The sequence below is a fragment of the Porites lutea genome, chromosome 8 (genome assembly GCF_958299795.1).
Source record: "Porites lutea chromosome 8, jaPorLute2.1, whole genome shotgun sequence".
NCBI lineage: Eukaryota > Metazoa > Cnidaria > Anthozoa > Scleractinia > Poritidae > Porites > Porites lutea.
Genome location: NC_133208.1, coordinates 25,301,529 through 25,321,924, shown reverse-complemented (window position 1 = coordinate 25,321,924; position 20,396 = coordinate 25,301,529). Strand labels below are relative to the sequence as shown.

The 20,396-nt window shown below is 39.7% G+C and overlaps 2 protein-coding genes across 2 annotated transcripts in view; both read right to left on the bottom strand.

Moving 5' to 3' along the window:
• The window catches only part of LOC140946777 (uncharacterized), a 19,327-nt gene extending 229 nt beyond the window's left edge, over window positions 1–19,098 (bottom strand). Inside the window, exons 1-18 of the mRNA XM_073395887.1 lie at window positions 18,101–19,098; window positions 15,366–16,002; window positions 13,833–14,089; window positions 13,125–13,286; window positions 12,712–12,822; window positions 11,554–11,695; window positions 10,783–10,925; window positions 10,111–10,280; window positions 9,247–9,378; window positions 8,621–8,809; window positions 7,394–7,502; window positions 6,395–6,613; window positions 4,885–5,024; window positions 4,175–4,393; window positions 3,258–3,512; window positions 2,298–2,658; window positions 1,930–2,079; window positions 1–847 (exon numbers count right to left, since the gene is read on the bottom strand). The exon at window positions 1–847 is cut by the window's left edge and continues 229 nt beyond it. Coding sequence (XP_073251988.1) covers window positions 632–847; window positions 1,930–2,079; window positions 2,298–2,658; window positions 3,258–3,512; window positions 4,175–4,393; window positions 4,885–5,024; window positions 6,395–6,613; window positions 7,394–7,502; window positions 8,621–8,809; window positions 9,247–9,378; window positions 10,111–10,280; window positions 10,783–10,925; window positions 11,554–11,695; window positions 12,712–12,822; window positions 13,125–13,286; window positions 13,833–14,089; window positions 15,366–16,002; window positions 18,101–18,694 — 4,206 coding nt within the window. The 5' untranslated portion in view covers window positions 18,695–19,098 and the 3' untranslated portion in view covers window positions 1–631. The remainder of the gene's footprint in view (window positions 848–1,929; window positions 2,080–2,297; window positions 2,659–3,257; window positions 3,513–4,174; window positions 4,394–4,884; window positions 5,025–6,394; window positions 6,614–7,393; window positions 7,503–8,620; window positions 8,810–9,246; window positions 9,379–10,110; window positions 10,281–10,782; window positions 10,926–11,553; window positions 11,696–12,711; window positions 12,823–13,124; window positions 13,287–13,832; window positions 14,090–15,365; window positions 16,003–18,100) is intronic.
• Window positions 1–20,396, bottom strand: part of LOC140945411 (uncharacterized) — a 249,903-nt gene that overhangs the window by 82,737 nt on the left and 146,770 nt on the right. The gene's annotated exons all lie outside the window — the stretch shown is intronic.

The following is a 20,396-nucleotide window of genomic DNA, read 5'->3' as shown; positions in this document are numbered from 1 at the left end:
GTCGTAGCAGCGCATGTGTAACTAACCGTGCATGGATGTTCACAAAGAATGTATAAAATACAATGAAGCTATGGCATCGCTTGAGTTTTAGATGACACTAACTAGGTTAAAAATAAATATACGTGAAAAGGTTCTTGGACTTACTAAAAACATTACCTGTGGTTTCAACAGTTAAGTAAAAATAATATTTACAAAGATGTCTTGTCCAGCAAGAAAGTCCTAAGGGATAATTGTGGTGACTAAAATGCAAATTCTCCTTCACTGATTCGACAAAGTGTAAAAGTCAGTAAAAACCAAACCTAAAACCTTATTTTATTCTGGACCAAAGACTCGTGAAAGATCACGCACTGGCGATGGTCATAATAACTAATAAAGGTGGCTATTTTCCATACTGAAATTTTGTCCTAAGTGAGAAGTTCTTGTTAACGTTGGGTTAGAGGAGGAGGTACCCTATAGCGCAAGTTTACAAATATTTGCTAAAGGTTGTAAGAAATAATTCCAAGAATTCCCATGACAGTAACCTATATCTAAGAGCTAATTTCAAATTCCAGTGACTCAATTTTCCTATGCTAGAAAAGGCCTTGATCGTGCTTTATACATTTACGTTTCGCAAGGCGGGCTCGCCTCTTTCCTACACTGGTGAGGGTGCCCGCGAAGTCTTGGGAACTTCTAGCATAACTGAAGGCCTACGAAGTGACGACTCGCTAATTCCTGACCCGGTCCGGGACCTTCCTCGTATACTCGCCCGTGAGCCTCTGGCGCTGTCAATGGACTGGTACGTAGTTCCTTTAATGAGAGCCTGTTTGATACTCTCATCCATTCCCACCACACCCATTTCTCCAAACACCTATAGATAGGCAAGAAAGGATAAATGAACATTCAAAGCCCTGGGGATGAGGTTGAGGAACATTAGGGAACTTAAGCAAAGACGACGGCGACGACAACGAAAACGTCACTTAAAAAGTGAATTCACGCTGCCTCAAACTTTATCGCGCTTATTCCATCTCGTTTAATTCGTCAAATGTTGGCAAAGTTTTTTTGGAGTTGAATTCTAAAGGACTCTATCAAAGTTCAAGAAAAAAAAAAGTTGTTGTCTTGTGTTCCAGTCCTCGACAAAACGTGAAATTGGGCACTTTCACGTCGTAGTCGTGCAACGACGGCTAGGAAATGTTCCAAAAAGCGTGATGCACGTGCAAAGTTGTTGTTTAGCCAATCTAAGCCTATTGCTTTTTTGCCGTTCTCATTGCCGTCGCCGTCGTCGTTGCTTAAGCTCTCTATTGACTTTCTAGGGGAACCATAATTACTGGTTATCCAGCAGTTTTTTTTTTGTAGCCCGCAAATAAGGGAAGAAACAAACATTTGAAAATGAAAATAACAAGGTTAAGAATCCAAACTGACCGGAGGCAAACCATCTGGCTATTTAAAATCGTGACCGACGCGTCGAACTCGGGGCTACCGTTAAGACAAGTTCAGCTCGCGGTTACGGCTGGTATTGAACGAGGGGCCTCAGGATCAAAATTCCAGCGCTCTAACCGCTACACCACACTGCCTCCTTAAACTCGGCCGGTACTTCTTATCGCAGGATCTCTTTTGGTTGAGATGTTCGTACCAGACGTCAATGTTTAGTGTAAAGAAACTATTTTAATTGTCAGGCAGACCACGGTTATAAGGCTCATGGGGGACAGCAGTCATTTGGCCACTCAGTGAATGAAACAATCAGTGAATCCTTGCGGTGTGGTAAATCTTATTTTTAGACCAAATCGAGGCCTAAAGGGCCAGAAAATTTCGAGAGAAACCCCTCTCCATTTATCTCAAAGCCTTGATGAGGGCTCTACACACCACCCCACCCTTATGTAAAGATCTCGATTCACCAATGCGATGGACTCATGTGGAGGCACTCCAACAAAAATCAGTGCGAAGAATACTGACCTCTACAACAGCACCATCAGGCAGCCTTAGGAAGTGCCTATACAATTCCCGCAATCCATCCAGATGAATCGTGTGTATGGACACGTGTGTAGTGATTTCACGGTGCCCAGTCTTCTTGCGGTCCGAGGTACCCATGTCTGACTCGTCAATCTGTAAAGAGCAGGACTGGATCAGACTGATTAAGCACAAACCAACGGAAACTTTTAAATTCTGACCATTGTCTTACAACATAACTTCAAAGCAGTTCTTTACCGCGCGGCTCAACCAGGTTTACGCGGGAAAAATTTGTAACCGTTCAGCCGATACAATTCTAAGAAAATACAAAGCACTCAAAACATATTCCCAAAAGCAAAGAGAACAAATTTTACCTGTTCTTCTTCCCAAATGTAGTCATACACAGCCGTTTTTCTCCTCTCTCCCTCCTCCCCGCGGTACTGCTCTGCTTTCTTAGATATGTAACTTAGCTCCACGTTTGATATCTCCAGATCGTAAGGAATGAAAAACTCATCCTCGCGCGCGTGGAGACGGTGGTAAACGTCCATGAGGCGACCGTTGTTATGAATTCGCAGGAAGTAAAAGTAGATGACGACAGAGGAGGTGAAAATGGTAACAATGTACAGAAACACTGTCAAAACTATTCCCACAGCTCCGTTGTTCTCAAAGCGGATAAAATGCCAGTAGAGTTTGAAGGCATCACCTATTGGCACATCTCCTCCCACGTTCACATACCTATGACAAAGAAAAGTTTCAACCGTTAAAGCTCGAATATCAAAGTACAAATTCTTAAGACTGATCTCCATATTACCTCAAAGAATTAGATGGGAGAATTTATTAAAAGATCAAGCATTATCCCCTTGGTAGTCATTTTATTAATTCTCATGACTTTTTATCTTGATTATGTATTGATATTGTTACTCTGGAGAAAACTGACGCTGGTTACTCTGTCCTGGCACCGACTAGATGTGGATATAAATGTTGTTATCTTTAAGAAAATGTAAAAGCCAGGCTTTAGAGGAATTAGATGAGACAATTTGTTGAAAGATCAAAGCATTTCCTCCTTAGTAATCATTTTCTTAATTATCATGACCTTTTATCTTGACTACGTATTAATATTGCTCTTTAAAACAATTTCCTGCGCAAAAAGATATTCCATCGACCTCTCTTGTCTAAAACATAAACTAACTTCAATTTTTAACTCATAAAAAAATTTCTCTGGCTTAACCTTTACAGCCTGCTAAGCGTGTACAAGTATATTCAGCTGTCCAGATTTTTTCAATGCAGGCTGCTTGAAAAGTTTCTTTAACAAAGAACACCATAAGGCTTCCTACCTCATGAGGGCGGAATCCACAATCAAGATCCATATCGGATCCAATAAGACGTTGATCCCATAGGCCATGATAAACCGTGAGAAGATGTTAGGAGAGGTACCGTACAACCGCTGTAGAATCCACGAAAATATTACAGTCAAACAGAATATGATGATATTGGTGAAAGGTCCTAATACCACCATACTGATCTCTTCACGTGTTTTAAGCAACGTGCTTTGGTAGTTGAGAGTCACTGTGTACGCCAAGAAATCGTATCTGTGGTTGCAAAGAAAAAACAAAATAAATGAGTAAAGATGTGAAGATGAAAAAAAATTAGCTGGACTAGAGATGGTCGAGAGATGAACAGGTGGCGAAATGAAAAGAGCTAAGGCCCGTTGAAAACAAAATCATAGGAAACCTATGCGCCGTATTAAAGTGTCTAAAAAGCCGTTACTAGTCTCGTCACGACAATGCTCCTTTCCTTTTTGGGGGCTGTAAGGGAAGCGGCGTTGCGTGACAAGACAAATGACGGCTGCGTAATAAACAAGTGCGCTAGTGAGGACAGCAGAAACAATAAAGCCAGTCATGAGGGCGGGAAAACACAAAACAGCTGCAAGCGTGGGAGAACTTGCTGAAACGCGCGGGAAAACTTGAAGCTGCTGTCAAGCGCGGGAAACATGAAACGTGTGCGAAGAGCGGGAAAACATAAACTCAGTGCCAACTCGTGCCAACAGTGGAAAACAAGAAACGGCTGTCGAGCGCGAGAAAACTTGGTAGAAAGCGCAAGAAAACCTGAAGCTGCTGTCAAGTGCGCAAAACATGAAACTCATGATTAGAGCGGGAAAACATAAAATCGCCAAAATAGTGGAAAACAAGGCACGGTTGCCAAATGCAAAAAAAAAAAAAACTTTTTCCATTTATTAATGACTGCTACTTACTTGCTAACAGGAACGGCGAGTGCCTGAAGGTAGACCCACTGTCCTCCATAGTGAGCGTATAGTCTCAGCCACCACGTGAAGGCAATTAACAACAGCATAGCCCAGAACTCCCGAGACCGCCACTGAGATAGGCCTAGCTCAGCCATGAGCTGTCGGCCAACATACTGCATCTTCTCTCGGTCATAGCGGGGGATGTGTCCTTTATTCGACCATGGAGGCCTGTAGTTAAAGAAAAGGAGCATGAGTGTCCCAAACGGCGGCAGTAAAAGAATTGGTAGCGTGAAAGCCACATGTTTGATGAGCTATAACAATCCCTTTGCACGTTCTCTGGACACGCGATGCGTTAAAGAACAACAACGTGAAATGTTTAATTCTAGGTTTTTTGGCAGAAACGGTAAAATTATCATTGCCTTTGTAAACTTCAACGCTTAACAGTTCGTTTTCAAGACACTTGGGCTACAAAGTAGGGTTGGTATAGAAGCGAATAACAGGAATTAAAGTCCTGTTTATAAGTAAATAAATATTTTGTATCTGAATATTTTGCTGTTGACGTTGCTGTCAGGTTCCCTAAAGATAAAAATATGATACATCTCTCACAGCTTTTAATTTTTCTTCAAGTTTTTTTTCCACACTTAGCAAATGAGTTTTCCGCTTCTTCTTTGGGAGGCCGCCGTCTTTATCATATCGCTAAACTAGTAAGCGTTACTTACTGTACTGTGAAAGTATGTTCTTCCAGTTCTTCCAAATGGGTCAGCTTCTTCCGCTTCTTCTTTCGCGTCATAAGTGGTGTTTTTGGAAGCATGGTGAACATTTTCTTGGCGTGGACATCTACTGGGTTGTTCAAATGTTTCTGAAATGGAAAAGTAATTCTTCAAATTACAGGCAAACTGACAGGGTTCAGAGTCCCGTTTTTTTCGAAACTTCGGCTAATTACCGTGGTAGAAAAGCCGATGTCAGTTTGCCATGTTTACATTCTAGGTCGGAGAATTAATTCTTTTGGGCGTAACAGAACATAACCTTCAGTTTTTTAAGTTTCAAAACAAAAGGACAGGTTTATGACCTATGACACAACTATTCGTTAGGTTTTGACTTTGAAATCGGCCATTTGCACGATGGCGCCATTTTACTACTACGACCAGAATCCTTGTCGTTTTTCCTTTCATATTCAAATTTGGTAATCCCAGCAAGGTTTGAATAACAAAAGCCTTAATTTGCACAAGAAAGCAAACCCCTGAAGGATTCTGGTCGTAGTAGTAAAATGACGTCATCATGCAAATGGCCTATTTCAAAATGCTCGAAATGGCACCTACCCTACACTCAGAACCTTTCTTTCGCTTGATTGGTTTTGGCGTACAGCACTTTCTACATGAATCGAGTACGATCTTTGTTGAGCATGCGCTGCATGTTGCTTGGATACAGTTAGATACTCGCACTCGAAAAACTAGTTTGACAGCAATGATACTTTAAAAACGACAGGCTAATTCTAGTAAACTTAATTGTCTGAAAATTTTCAATATTATTTGGTCTATTAGATTTCGTTCCACTTGTCACCTAATGATTCATATAGGTGTTCAGTATAGACTGCGAGTAGTTTCTTCAGGGGCACCCAACGAGAATATAGTTCAAAACTACTTAAACATAGCATTGTTAAACGTATTTTAGTATTTAAACGGTAGATATAGGCATATTTTAATCCTCCAAAAATTTTTCATCTGCTCGGATTTCCTAGCTGAAAGTCTAGTCATCCGAAAATTATAGCAATCAAAATTTACCTTTTCGAAAATTTCAGCCAGAAAAAAGGCTCCCGAAAATTCTAGGTCACCTTTTTAAGGTAAAAAGTCGTTAAATATGGGCCATTATACCAGTTTTTAGATATTCGAAAATCCTAGGAGAGACAGGCAAGCAAGAAATTTTACAACCAATGTTCTGAAAATTCTAGATCTCAAATCGTCTTCCGAACAGATATTTGACGAAATTGACGTTGGGGGCCCCTGTTTCTTGAAGCTGTTCTTGTTCTTGTTCTTGTTCTTTTGTTTTTTAATAGACAAGCAAAACACGTGAAGGGCGGAAAATAGAAACTCGCGCGTTGTCTCTTATCGATTGTTCATGAGTTCACTATTTCGCTCATTTTACCATGTTCTCTTAAAACTAAGGACAAATCGTAGTCTATGTTTAGTTTATCAATGTAAACAAGATCCCGACTGAGATGCTGATACAAACCTTATAGTACATGCCAGGTTGACCCTTGACTGGCCTAAATCCATCGTCTTTCTTTAACATAAGCACTTCATCGTCAGAGTAATCAGTCCCGCTACCATCACTAGAGGCATCCATTTCCGCTGCCCTGCGTGACGTGTGCGTAGTCACGGGGCGTGACAACCGGCGTGACGAGGCGGATGAACGGCGCTGACGTAACATTGGGTCGGGGACGGCAAGAGACTGAAAACATACGTATTCAGCTTGTAAGTAAAAAAGGTTAACATGTAGAGAATAACTGTGGTAAATCAACGCTCAGACAGAAAGAAGCGAAAAATGAATTACGACTGAAATCGTTCGAGTCAACTATTAATTCTACGAGCTGATTGGCTGAAAATTTTTGGTGGCCTTGGTTTTAAAAGTTCGCCTTATACAGTCTGATTGTTTCGCTTCGTTTTGTTCAAGACGCCCCAGTCACCGTAATACGTAGTAGTCTAACCTGCATTCGCGCATAGGAAGGACAAGAAAATTTATACTACTACATGAGAAATTTCTGCAATTTGATTGGCTTAGAGCAGTGGTATTTCACCTTAATTTGAAATACCTACATGTGAAAATTACAAACCTTTTGCGGATAGTAGTATAAACAAATAATAGCATGATTTGTACGTGATGTTTAGCATAAAAACCACTTGTGATATTTCAAAATTGTCTCAAATTTCACTTGCCTAACGGCTCGTGAAATTTCGTATAACAATTTTGAAATATCACTCGTGGTATTTATGCCAAATATCACTACAAATCATGCTATCACCTATACTAATTCCATCTAATTGTTGGTTCCTACACTGTATATGCCAATGAAATATTATTTCCACTTTCATCTAACTATAACTACATCAAGAATACACATTTAGTTCATATCTGAATAAGAAGGGCTGTTTTTTGCTTAAATGCTCGCGTTTTAAACTGAAGTACAGTAAGTACAAGAATTTAATGTGAAAGCTACAGTTTATCACTTACAGTTCTTCTCATCTCAGGGACCTCAACCTGGAGATTGTGGCTAGAACCCATGCCCTCCTTCTCTTCCACGGCCGATTCAATATGCGCTGAGCTTCCAAAGAAACTGGACCTGCATACATGCCAAAAAAAAAATAGTTAAATACAAATTTAATCGTCGTCGACAACGGCAAGAACTGCGAATAATGGTTGTAAATTTACTTTGTTTGACTGTGTCTTATTTGTGGTGAGTGATCCTTTTCCCACATTTTCATTTGTGTCATGGCGGGGGGTAATATAATCATGTGATGGATCACAAATTCAATAAAACTTCGTGCCTAACAATAAAACCTCAACAATGTAAATAGCATCACCTTAATATGTATTGACTGGTGCTTTGCATGCTAAAAATACACAGGATCATACATAATTGAGACTCCCCAAGGTAGCTTCTAACTCGAGTAACTGACCACCTTTACATTTTAGTCGAGAACATACCGTAAAATTCCGAAAATAAGCCCCTCCATGTATAAGCCCCTCCAAATATAAGCCTCCCAAACCGGTAACACAAAAAACCCTTCCTTAAATCGCCCCTCCAAATATAAGCCCCCAGGGGCTTGTACTTGGAAAATTGCCCCCAAATACAAAGTAAAACAAAGCAAAAAGGGTAAATTTACTTCCAGCTATAAGGCTAACCCTATCGATTTTGAAACGCAAATTTCCCTCCGTAGATAAGCCCCTCCGAACATAAGCCCCTCCAAAAATAAGCCCCTCAAAAAGGGCCTTTGAAAAATATAAGCCCCGGGGCTTATTTTCGGAATTTTACGGTAGTAGGCTCCATTTCCGCCGTTCTCTAGGTCCTATTCGGAGCAGAAGCGCGGGCCCATTTCCTCAATAGCAGCTGGTAATCCAGCTTTACAACACAGATTATGAGCAGAACCCTTAGGGTCACAAGTAGCACCTCTATGGTATAAAGAGCACCCCTAGGGTACAAAGGCTACTCCAAGGTAATCAAAAGTATCCCAAGGGTTCTCAGAAGTATCCCGGGGCAAATAACTTACCCCTTCAGACTGATCCTGCTGCTTCGTCAGCAGCTTTAAGGAGAGGGTGATTTGAAGTTATCATTTGTGCCCTTAGGGTTATCAGAGTGCCTCTATGGCATAAAGAGTACCCCTAGGGTACAAAGACGACTACACGGTACTTAAAAGTATCCCAAGGGTTGTCAGGAGTATCCTAAGGTAAACAACTCACCCCATCATACTGATCCTGCTGCCTCGTCGGCTGCTAGAGGGAGAGGGTGACTTGAAGTCTATCCGTGACCCAAAGATGGGTTCTTCTCCGTCAATGTTTTCTTCATCGATGTTTGTGCGCGATGGGTAGCTGAGAATTCCTGATGTAAACTGCAATTCAACTTCATACTCCTTTTGACCAGCCATGTACCTGCGCAGAGTAGAAAAATTCAAACTGTTTTTTAGAAAAACCTGGCGTTAAAAATGGAAATTCTATGTAGTGGCGTTCAGTTGAAAGATCAAACAAGAACTTTGTCCGCAAGTTCAAAAGTTCAACCCACGTTGTATGGCAAAATTAACTCCCGGTTAGCTCTTCAACTGAATGGTCACACATCAGAAGTTCACTCATAGACCTAAAAGATGGAACTACTTTGTACCGGAGGATAAACAGCACCACAGAAGAGTACTGCTCAGTAGCTTCCATTTGAGTGACATTATAAACACCTTTTACAGCATAATTTCACCTCCTCATTTTCATGGTCACACCAAAGTGTCTTGTCCATAGATTAATTAAATGTTAGGTTAGAGCCACCTTGTACAGTACAAAAAAAAACAGAAACAGATTGCTTGAATTGTAACATTCCCTACCTGGGCAATTTGACGATCTCAAAATAAAGATTGCACAGCCAGTTTTCCAGATCATCAGCCATCAGCTCTTCAATTTTCTCATGTTTATCGATATGGGGATCCATGTCACCCCTCAGAAAAGGCGCCTTGTATCTGAAAAGAGATGAATACTAGTATGTCCATGTTGGTTGAGAATAATCAATAAAGTAAGGAGCATAACATATGCATGCTAGCTGTCCTTTAAAGAATCACAAGAGGTGAAAGAGATACAATATTTTTATTCCAAGTGATGCCTTACATCCATCTGTATGTTCAATTGAAACTGCGAGTTCTATTCTTTTATCAGATATAGAAGAGCGAAACAAGTGAGGTGCAGAAAATCAGCACTCTCACATTATGTCTCCTTGGGGAAGGTGCACACACTCATATGATAAATTATTTATTTCACTCCCTCTTCTGTCTCTGGTAATAATATGCAGTATATCATCAAAGACAAGATGCTGTTAACAAACTTTTACTACATGTACCTGCCATGTTGGCAGAACCTTAACTGGCCAAAATCTGATTCTTCCAGTTTCAAAGCCGAGAGCTCACTCATACACCACAGAATGCATAACGTTAACAGTTGTGTGAGGTATACTGTACCATGTTGTGCACTTTATGTAGCCCCAAATATGCTACAAAGCTAGGTTAACAAAAACTAAAACACAAATTGTAACGTGTAAGGAAAGACTGTAATGTAGTTTACAACAAAGCCTACAAAAAGGCTGTCGAGTGGGAGGAGGGGGTGAGGAATACAACAGGTCTCCTTTCCCTCCCTTCCCCCACTCCCACCCAATGAGTAAATGAGAACTTTAAGATACTAAGAAAAAGGATATTGCTTACTTTCCATCAACAATGTTGAACTCTCCATCGCAAATGGGGAAACAGCCCCACCCTACCACCCTGTCAGTAGGAGTGACACTCCCCCGCAAAATAAACAGCTCAAATACAAGAATCATGCCTGGACGAATGTCTGGCTTAGATGGACACACTGTGAACACACTCTGATCAATCTGAAAATACATGTAAAAATAAGTGATCAAAATAAAAATAATAAGCGATCACAACACCACCTGTGTCTGTAACCTAAACAAGAGATGTGACATCTTTAATACTGATTTGTTTTCTTCACACAGAACACATCATATTGTAAAAAAATTATTATATGTATATTTTCACATTAATGCCATTTGAACAGAAAGTTTCCAAAATTCCATAGCAGACTTAAGTCCAAATAATATTTCATTATGTATGAATTTTGCTACTATGTGAATGCAGCCGTATCCCTTCACTCCTTAACACTACCTACGGACACCAAAAATTGTGCACTGCTGTGGTGGTTTTTGGGACAAAAAAAAATAATAAATTCTACTTCATTTTCAAAATGACCAGTCTAGCCGGATAGTTCTGACTTTTGGCAAGCACCTGAAATTGCAAAGTATACCGACAATGAACTGGCGTTTTTGCGAGGAAACGGTATTTGGGATCCCTACATTCTAACTGTCCAGCACCAACCTTAACTTCTATGTTAAAGAACTCTCCATCGTGCTGTAGAGGTAAGGTAGCTCCGCCCCACTGCTGTCCCTTGAGATTGGACCACTTGAGAACATGGCCACCAAGTCTATCATACAGTGATACCATCAAAACATAGCGGCCAGCTGGAGTGAGAAAAGCAAAACAAACTGATTAAAACAGAGCCTCTTGTGCAGCAAAATCACCATAAGCTTTCTTAAGTGACATCTGGCCTAGTGGTTTTATACATGTAAGACCAGTGCTTTTATTTTATTTCAAGCTTTATTGCACAAGACCAAAGCAAAAAAAATGATAATATACAAACATAAAAGAATTAAAGCCCAAAAGGGTGGCCACAAACGGGACACTCAGATCTGATCTCAGCTCTCAGATCTGAACGTAAATTTTGCACTAACCCTGGGTTATCTTAACCCAGCATTGAACAAGCTGGAACAAGAACAAGTTTCTTGTCTACAAAAAAGGTACAGCCAGGATTGAACCCACAACTTTTAAGCCTGAACCAGGCAGACTCATAACAATATTGATTGTGGATACTGGGTAGGACACAGGATGAAGGTGACATCCACTTTAGTATAATAATATTATCGTTTGTTTATTTTAAAAAATTCTCTTTTACCACTTATTTTGAATTTGCTTGTGTACTTCTGTTCATGATTTAGGAAAGTAAACCTACAGCTACACCTGTGCAACAAATACAAAATAAAAATCCAAAGCCCCTGTAAGAATGAGATAAAACACAAACGTGTTTCTTACCTGGTAGCTTGTCTTTGACCCCTCTCAAACACTTAAGTTTAATCTGGATTGGCTGTGGAGTTCTGTTCCAATCCACTTTCCAGCGTCGTCCTTTACTTCCACCATACTGACCGTCAGCCAGGATCAAATCACCATACATGGCCTGCCAACGAAAGAAAAATACATACGCAACACTCTTATGAGAAGAAAGGTAGCAATGTTGAGCCCGGCAAATACACATTATAATATTTTACAATAACTGTCAAACTCGCATGATCATAGACCACGAGCCATCTCTTTTTGTATTCAACATTACTCCACAGATACATGTAATATTTATATATACACATGAGCAATGACTGGCAAAGCCGCAAGTGGCAACAAACAAGGACTGAGTTCGAGAAGAAAAAAAAGTCGACTGCTGACTTATTTGTTCTGTCTAGGGAAAGACAAGCGGTTAAGGTAATCTTATTAACCAATTAAAACCCAAGTAACTAGAAACGATTGACAATTAAAACTATTTTGATAATGTGAGGTTGCCAAAGGGTGACTTTGAAAAAGTTGAAATTGTAGCACGACCACAGTTGAATAGTTAGGTCCTTATTGAATATTGAGCAATTTCCGAAATGAGGCATCATTCTGAAGACAAAGAAATTTGCTCTCAAATGGGGTTCAAACTTGGAGACCTGCATGAACCATAAACTGAACCAAACCAAAACGTACAATACATGTGCAGGCCTCGATTATCCGGACTTGCTGGGACTTGATTAAATAGTCCAGATAATTTAAAATACGAATATTAATGAGACAATAATGTAAACATAGGAAATAAAGAAAACAAAATTTAATTGTGAATTAGCTCCTACTTGCATTTATGTACGGTCTGTATGTATTACGTATTTAAAATAAAAAAGTTACTGTTTCAAGTGTTCGTGTTCAAAACAGATTAAAACAGCGTTTTTAAGACATGTTTGGAAGGATTAATGAACTTTTAACCATTTCAGTTTTTGAAGATCACATCTTATTAATATTCATGAAAAAAACGGGACCAGGGAAACAAGTCTGGATAATCAAAAAGTCCAGATAATCGAGGTTCGACTGCACAGGCCCTGAGATTCCCACAATCACAGCGACACCATTTCTTGAGAAATTTAGCACATTTATACAACATAAACTTGCCTTCACTTCTCCCTTTCTTGCTGTCAGTGATTTCAGCAGTTGTTCCTCTGCTCTGCGGAATGCTCTGTGAATCCTGTTTTGGATCAAACGATCTTGCTGCATCATAAGGTCCTATGATTTAGAACAAAAAATAACATTAAATAAATCAGGCTCAACCATTGAGTTAAATTGTTTATCATTTTTTTGGAAAATTTAGTCAAGATATATTTTCTACCAATACATACAGCCAAATGAACACACAATATACACAGCCAAGATGATTACTGTTTGGTGATTTCCATGACAACCAAAATGGTTGCAACTTTAAGCATGGATTGAAAGATCTTCCACTCAGAAATACCCAGATCAGCCGCTTACGACCAACCTTAGTCACAAAATTTCATTTCCTGAAATATTTTAGCCACCTTACTCACCTCTCTTTGTTGAAGACGCTTCCTTTTTGCCCTCATCACCTTCATCACTTCTTTTTTGGCTTTAGCTTCTCTCATCAATAAATCTTCCTGCCTTTCACGTTGTACTTTGGCTTGTTGTTGCTGATATGCTATGTGCTCATCCCGCAGTCTACGCTCCTCCTCCTGCAAAAACAAAAGACATTACTTAACAACACATTACAGCAGAGAAGGAAACAAAACAAAACTGGAAACACAGATACTGTAGTAATAAAACTTTAACCAACACATGGCTTATGAAAATTGATTCACACAAGATAAATGAATGAATAATATATCAGTAACAATGGGTTGTCAAGAAACAACGATCAGAGATGTCCATCACAACTCTATCAAAAAATATTACCATCAGTAACCAATTCTTCGCATTTCCTTTGGATACTGTCTTTTAAAAAATTTATTCTTTTATTATTTCAAGTTCAACTTTTATTCACACATAAATATCCTTCCCTACATAAATAGCTGAGCTAATCAAGGAAGGATGAGGAAAAAACAGAAGCAAACAAAAGATCACAGATCACATATATCCCCTCAACTTTTTTTATCAGAATTATAACTGTACTTTGTTTGACACATTGAAGAGAAAAAATCCAACTTCTTCAATGAATTTCAAACAAAAGATAACACTGAACCACAACACAGATACCCAAATACATGTACACATATGTATACCTGAACCATCTCCAATGAAATGTTCCCAATCATAAGAATTTCATCTTCCATCCTTTTTTCAAATTCCTCATCATAAAGATCAATAGGATCATTAGCAATTCCCTGCTTGAGTTCCTCAATCCGTCGCTGCTTTGCATGTTTTTCCTCAGGAAGTATCAGAGGCGGTGGTGATGCTGTCGTCTCCAACTCAGATTCACCCCTATCTAGGGTTCCCATCAGCATATCAAGGTCTGGGAGATCATCATTCCTTGGTGGGGCTAAATAAAAGAATTATAAGACTTTTTTACTATTCACTTTACTTTCTATAGCGCTCCAACAATGACACTACACATTGTAAAAATTACTTAAGTCCTACGTCCTTTATCAGTTTTTGACTGTTCACTGTCGCAAAATAATTTATTACTTCAATGACTTCAATGGAATAAATACATATCAATGAAAACAACCAATTCCATTCTGCTAATCCAGTACATGTTTGTGGTTTTGATACTTTGTTTTAAATTATTAAGAATTTACCCAGACGCGAAAGTTTGTTTGCAAGGCAACGTGATAAAAACCTCCATTATCAACCCCCCCTAATTTTAAACAACAGGCTGAAATAGTCTGTTGGTACATGTACATTGTTTGTAGAATAGAGAGTGGTTCTTCTAATATACAGCTGTATAAGGTACCTACTTGGCTAATCTCATACCCAGGGATTACCTATTTGGCCAGATTTCCTTGACCAACAGTTTGTTGAAAGGGCTATGTCACAAGGATAGAGCAATTTTCGTATGACCTTGAAAAATGGTTTCGGTAAGTGTTTGTTACTTGTTTTATCAGCCAATGGATGAAAAGATCAAAATATGGCCTCTTCATTTTCCCACCAAAGAAAACCCTAATATGGGGAAGGCATTATTCGATTGGCTAATCGTGTTGCAGTATGACGTCAAAGCGAAGTATTGGTTGATTTCTAGAAAGCTCTTGGGCATGACATTTTTCCACCCGCTCATTCGCTTAACCAACCAAAAACCATGCGCAATTGTATCAGTTCAATAAACCAATCAAATCGCTCTACTTCCGTTCGTTTGTTGTCTGCACATTTTCATTTCAAGGTCAAACGAAAATCACTGTATCGCTGTTTTGGGTGCTCAATTCTGTGCTGAAGTCATTACTCAGTGCCTCTACTCATTCACAAAATGTTCTTGTAGAGTTATGAAGAAGATACCACACAAATTTCATCGGGGAGCACTAAACTGTAAGTTTTTGGTGATTTTTGCAGGCAAAGGATTAAAAATTGAAAACGTTGGCCCAAGTTTTTTATGACTCAATCCATGTCTATCCTTGCAATCTGTTGCAACAGACAACAGGAAACAGTTTCAGTGCCTAAAAACAGTTTTAAAGAACAAAACTTGTCAGGACCATTATTTTTGGAATTAAATTGATGCGAGGACAAGTTTTGGCTTTTTAAAAAGATAGCAAGTAGCATGACATGGCTGCTTTAAATGTAAGTTTAACAATATCAAAGTAAATGTATAACAGTAACATTACTACCATAATCTCCATCATCATCAGATGCTGGCCAGTCATCATCTTCTTCCACAGGTGGCCTTTGTGGCGGCGTGTCCAATGAGCGGTACATTGCCCAAGGAAGCTCATCATCAAGCTCATCATACTTTGAGTGATCCTCTCCTGTCTCATTTTCATTTGTAACTGTAGTTTCCATAGTGACTGGTACAGCATCTTCTTGAATTGGCTCACCCTCTCCTCCCTCAGTACTCCCAGTTTTTACCACACTCTCTCCTCCCTCGGCAGCCTCATTTTTGACTTCCTCCTCAACAGGCACGACAACATGTTCAACATTCTCGTCTTCTACTCCCTCAGTACTCCCAAGTTTCACCACACTCTCCCCTCCCTCGGCAGCCTCGGTTTTGACTTCCTCCTCAACAGGTACAACAGTCTCGTCCATTGCTATAGCAACAGTTTCAGGTTTCTCATCTTGACCAGCCTCTGTTCTTTCAGCTGGTTTTCCTGCTTCAGTAGTAGCATCCTCCTCTTTTTGTTCTGTGCTTGTTTCATCACCAGCTGCTTTGGTTGCAGTTTCTTTTGTATCTGTATCTTTTTCATCTTCAGCTGTTTCAGATTCTTTCTTTATTTCTATACTCACTTCTTCCTTGACAGAATCAAGCTCCTGAAACAATAACAAAGACTGTATATAAGCCCTATAGGCATGTGCCGTCCCAAAGGATAGGGTTTTGGGGTTTGTTTTGGTCTAGGTAAAAGGGGGCATAGATTTTTCCCATTATGGTCTGAAAGAAGGTATGGTTTCCAAGGGAATTACATGAGACTATCAAAATAATTTTGCCAGAACTAATGTTCAGTTTGAAATACTACTGAATGGTGATAAAAATGCTTAAACAATATCTTGACTTCACTTGGTTACCAATAAGAGAAGAAATTAAAGATTGTGGGTGGCAATATCAACAAACATGCAATTTGGGTCCTTCTGCTCTCTTAATTAGAGATCATAACTATCTTTCAGCAGCAGAAGCTGACAGCTCTAAAAAACTTATACCATCAGATTTTCTGTAAAGCCCAACAAAATAGCTGGCCTTTATTGCCACGAAAAGACATGCTGCCGTTTTTGTCTAGTTTGTCCCTAGTAGCGGGATCGCCCTAACAACAGCAGTTTACATGGTACCAGTGCTAGGATTCTTCCTTACGCTAGGATATTTTTACCTGTCAGCTAGGAATATCCTAGCGCAAGGGACAAGTGCAACCCTTTGCATGTAAATTCAATACTGAAAACATATTTGGCTAGGATGATCCACCTTCTGGGATCTTCCAGGTGCTAGGGTCTTCCTCTCTCTATGTAAACACTCCCTCAAGTCAACAGTGGGGAAGTGTAATCTGCAGGTGTGGCATAAGGTCTGTTAGCTTACCCTTTCACTCCCAGAAATGACCTAAGTCAAAATTCACTAAAATTCCCAAATTTCATTTTGTAAAATTCTAAAAAAAAAAGGACATTGTGAAAGTAATATCAAAGAGGTTTCATCTGAATGGTTACACCAAAAGTTTTCATCAACAGAATCAAAAGTTAGAGCCACCTTAGGGCCTGTTTACAAGGAGGGAGGGTAACCCTGGTGCTAGGGTTACCCTAATGAGTGGCTTAAAGATAACTCGAGATGGTTTGCAAGCAAAATTTATTACGTAGGGTTACCAAGGTGCCAGTTGTTCAAAACGTGGATAGTGCAATTATTGGTTTCCCAAATACTACCCACTGGATAGTGATTTATCCGGTAGATAGCACCCAGCTTTTGAACAACTGGCGATAGGACAATATTACAAACCTGGGGCCGGTTGCTCGAAGCCTGGTTAGCGCTAACCGTTGGTTAAGAGGTATCAAAATGTATAGGTTTCTATGGTATTGAACGCTGGTTAGCACTAACCATGCTTCGAGCAACCCGGGCCTGACTGACATGCGTGCGTCATGCGTGACCACATAAGACTATACATACACATTCTTCATAAAATTCAAGACATGAATGAAATCTTGAAGATCTCCATGAAAACCACATTAAATTCACAAAAAAAACAGAACGAAAATACCTAACATTGTTCACATGTTTAAAATTTAACTCGAAAATTGGATAACTCTGTTAACATTTTCAAGATAAAACTGTGAAAGGTTTGAACCCAGGAGTCATCTCAAAAGGTTAAGTTTGATCGTCCAGGTGAACATAGTCCTGAATAGGACTGTTGTTGTTGACAGTGACTGACGTTTCGACAACCTGTGCGGTAGTCATCTTCAGAGTCAAAGTGAGTTGTATCACGTCAGTTGATGGTATTATACTCTGGTTAGAGTATAATACCATCAACTGACGTGATACAACACAACCCTACCTGCCTTGTTAACACGCCGCATAAAAAAAGAAAAGTTAGCGACGTTACCCTAGCGAGTGAGTGCTAGGGTAACTCAAGAACCAGGGTTACCCTCCCTCCTTGTGAACAGGCCCTTACACGGCTCATTATTCATCCTGGGACTGCTGATGAACCCTAACCCTAATCTTCCCCTGAACCTGCGTCTGCAAGTTGACACCCAGCCGTCTGCAGTCGAACTTTTGACATGCAGCTTAGGACAAGGCCTAAAAGGGGCTACAATAATATTGTAGATTCTAAGATGGATGAGGAGGGAGAGCATTGGAAAATGTTCCTGTTCAGAATTGTGAGAGAAAAATCATAATAAGCAAAGCACTTCAAGGCGTGTTATATAATTGAGAAATATTCACCTCAGAACCAGCTGTTGCGTCGGCAGCTTGCTCTTCATCTCCTTTATCAACACTCTCACTTTTTAAATCAGACAAAGTTGCCCTTCTGCGAACGCCAGGTCTCTCGCTGTCAGGAACAGTTTCTTTAGGCTCTTCTCCCTCGCCATCTTTCTTGTTATCCTTTTTCTCTTCTTCGCTGCCCTCGACAGGCACGGCTGCTTCTTCAACTACATTATCGCCTTCGACTTGAGCCTCCTCCTTCTTTACTACTATCTCCTGTAGTTCGGCGTCTCCTTCTTTCTCGTCCTTAATTTCGATCACCGTTTCTTTCGGTGTGTCGTCTAAGATCGAATTCTCTCCGGTTTCCGACGTATCACTCACTTTCCGAGCAGCTTTCTTCTTTCCTTTCTTTTTCTTCCCTGGACGAGAGGGAACTTCATCTTCATCAGCATCTTCTTCGATAACTTTACTCTCTTTTCTCGTCTTAGCAGCCCCCTTAGTTTTCTTTTTGCCCTTTGATTTCCTCTCAACACGCTCGCTTGAACCTTCCTCCTCCAAAACAGAAACGTTTGGATTTTCCTCCTCGGGATTTAGAGAAGCTTGTGCATCGCTCATTTTAAAAGATCAAAAAATCAAACCTCAAAAATGTCCAATCCAAAGTAAGAGACTTGAGTTTAAACCACAATCCTGAAGTCAAAACCTCGCAGAAAGAGGTAGTAATCACGTTGTAAACACCGATAAATTTACGCCAGTGATGGGCTAAATCTGATCAGACTCCGAACAAATCCTTTTGGTTATGAGCGTTTTAAACGCAGCGATTCCCAGCATCAGCTCATTGTTGCTAAATATGTCAGAAATCAGCGAAAATCTGGCAGACAAAACCACAAAATTACAGACGAAGGTATGACTTTCTGGCGAAGTAACCCGTTCGTGACGTCACTGTCCGCGGTCGAATGGCGGAATCCTGCGTAGCGAATAAACATCACCAAAGCAACAGCTCAGTAACACAATAAAACAGTTGACCTGTAAAATTAAAATTGCAATGCCTTTTGTCATTTAGAAAGAACTTTCAATTGTTTGGAGGTAATTTTTTTTGTTTTAACGTTCTTACGTTGTTTCTTGACGAAATAGACTGGGGCGCACATCACAATGCTTCAGTGCGCTTTTTAGTGTTCAGTATGACGCTGCAGTTCAGCAACTGAACTGGCCATTCGACAACGTTAACTCTTCATAGTCACAGCTCAGTAAAGGCTTGAGTTTCTTCTGTTCTCGAATTTGTCAAAGGAGCGCGAGCACAAATTTTTCCCCGTAAAAATGGTTAGTTACAACTTTATTGACTTTCAGTCTTCGACATAATCAGTACCAAAGTAAATGAAAAAAGTAACATATAAGTTCCGTAAGGACAAGAAAGGAACAATTGAATATTATCATAAAAGAAGTAATAGAGTCTATTCACCGTGAAAAAAAAAAACAATTAATAACAAAAACAACGATACTAAAAGAAAAGAACAACAAAGCAAACAACAGAATTTAAAGAGGGCCAGGAAGAGGGGATAATCCGATTGTCCCGGGTCCTACCCGAGCTATGACCAGATGGGTCAGATGGGTGGCCAACGATTCCTACTTTTCCTTAGATACGGTAATTATTAGAGAGGGCCTGGCGAACCGTTTCCAATGCAAGGGAAACAAAAATCGGCCTGGCTCGGCTTGAACGGTGACCCGCCTAACCTAAAAAAAAGCTGAATACAAGGCTGGCAATAGGGCAAAGGGCTGATTTATTTGAGGCTAATATTTCGGCTAACAAAATTAGGCTTCCTCAGGGCCAGAGCTACAGCGAAAAAGAATACTAAAACGGCTACTAAAATTTGAATTTAAATTTACACGAGACTTTAATAATAATAATAATAATAATAATAATAATAATAATAATAATAATAATAATAATAATAAAGTTCTTTTTACAGATGGCCTATGTCACATAATGTGGTTTTCAATAGGGCACTGCATAAAAACTAAAAAATATTTAAATAGATGAACTTATTACCCCGGGATAAAGTAAAAATTAGAACAATAGATGGCATGATAGCTAGGTAAATATTTATACAATAAAGTGAATGATAAGATTCAGTTAAATGTTCGTCCTTGCGGTTTATACCGTCTGGTGAAAGAGTTTTGCCTCTATTTATATGTGTGCTTCTCTTGTTTTACGGCGTCACATACTAAGTGTACGGTTGAAGTTCAAGTGGAATAAGTTCTATGTCTGTGATCGAGTAGCCTGGCTGATTGAAGAGGAAAGAACTGCTCAGTGTGGCGTTAG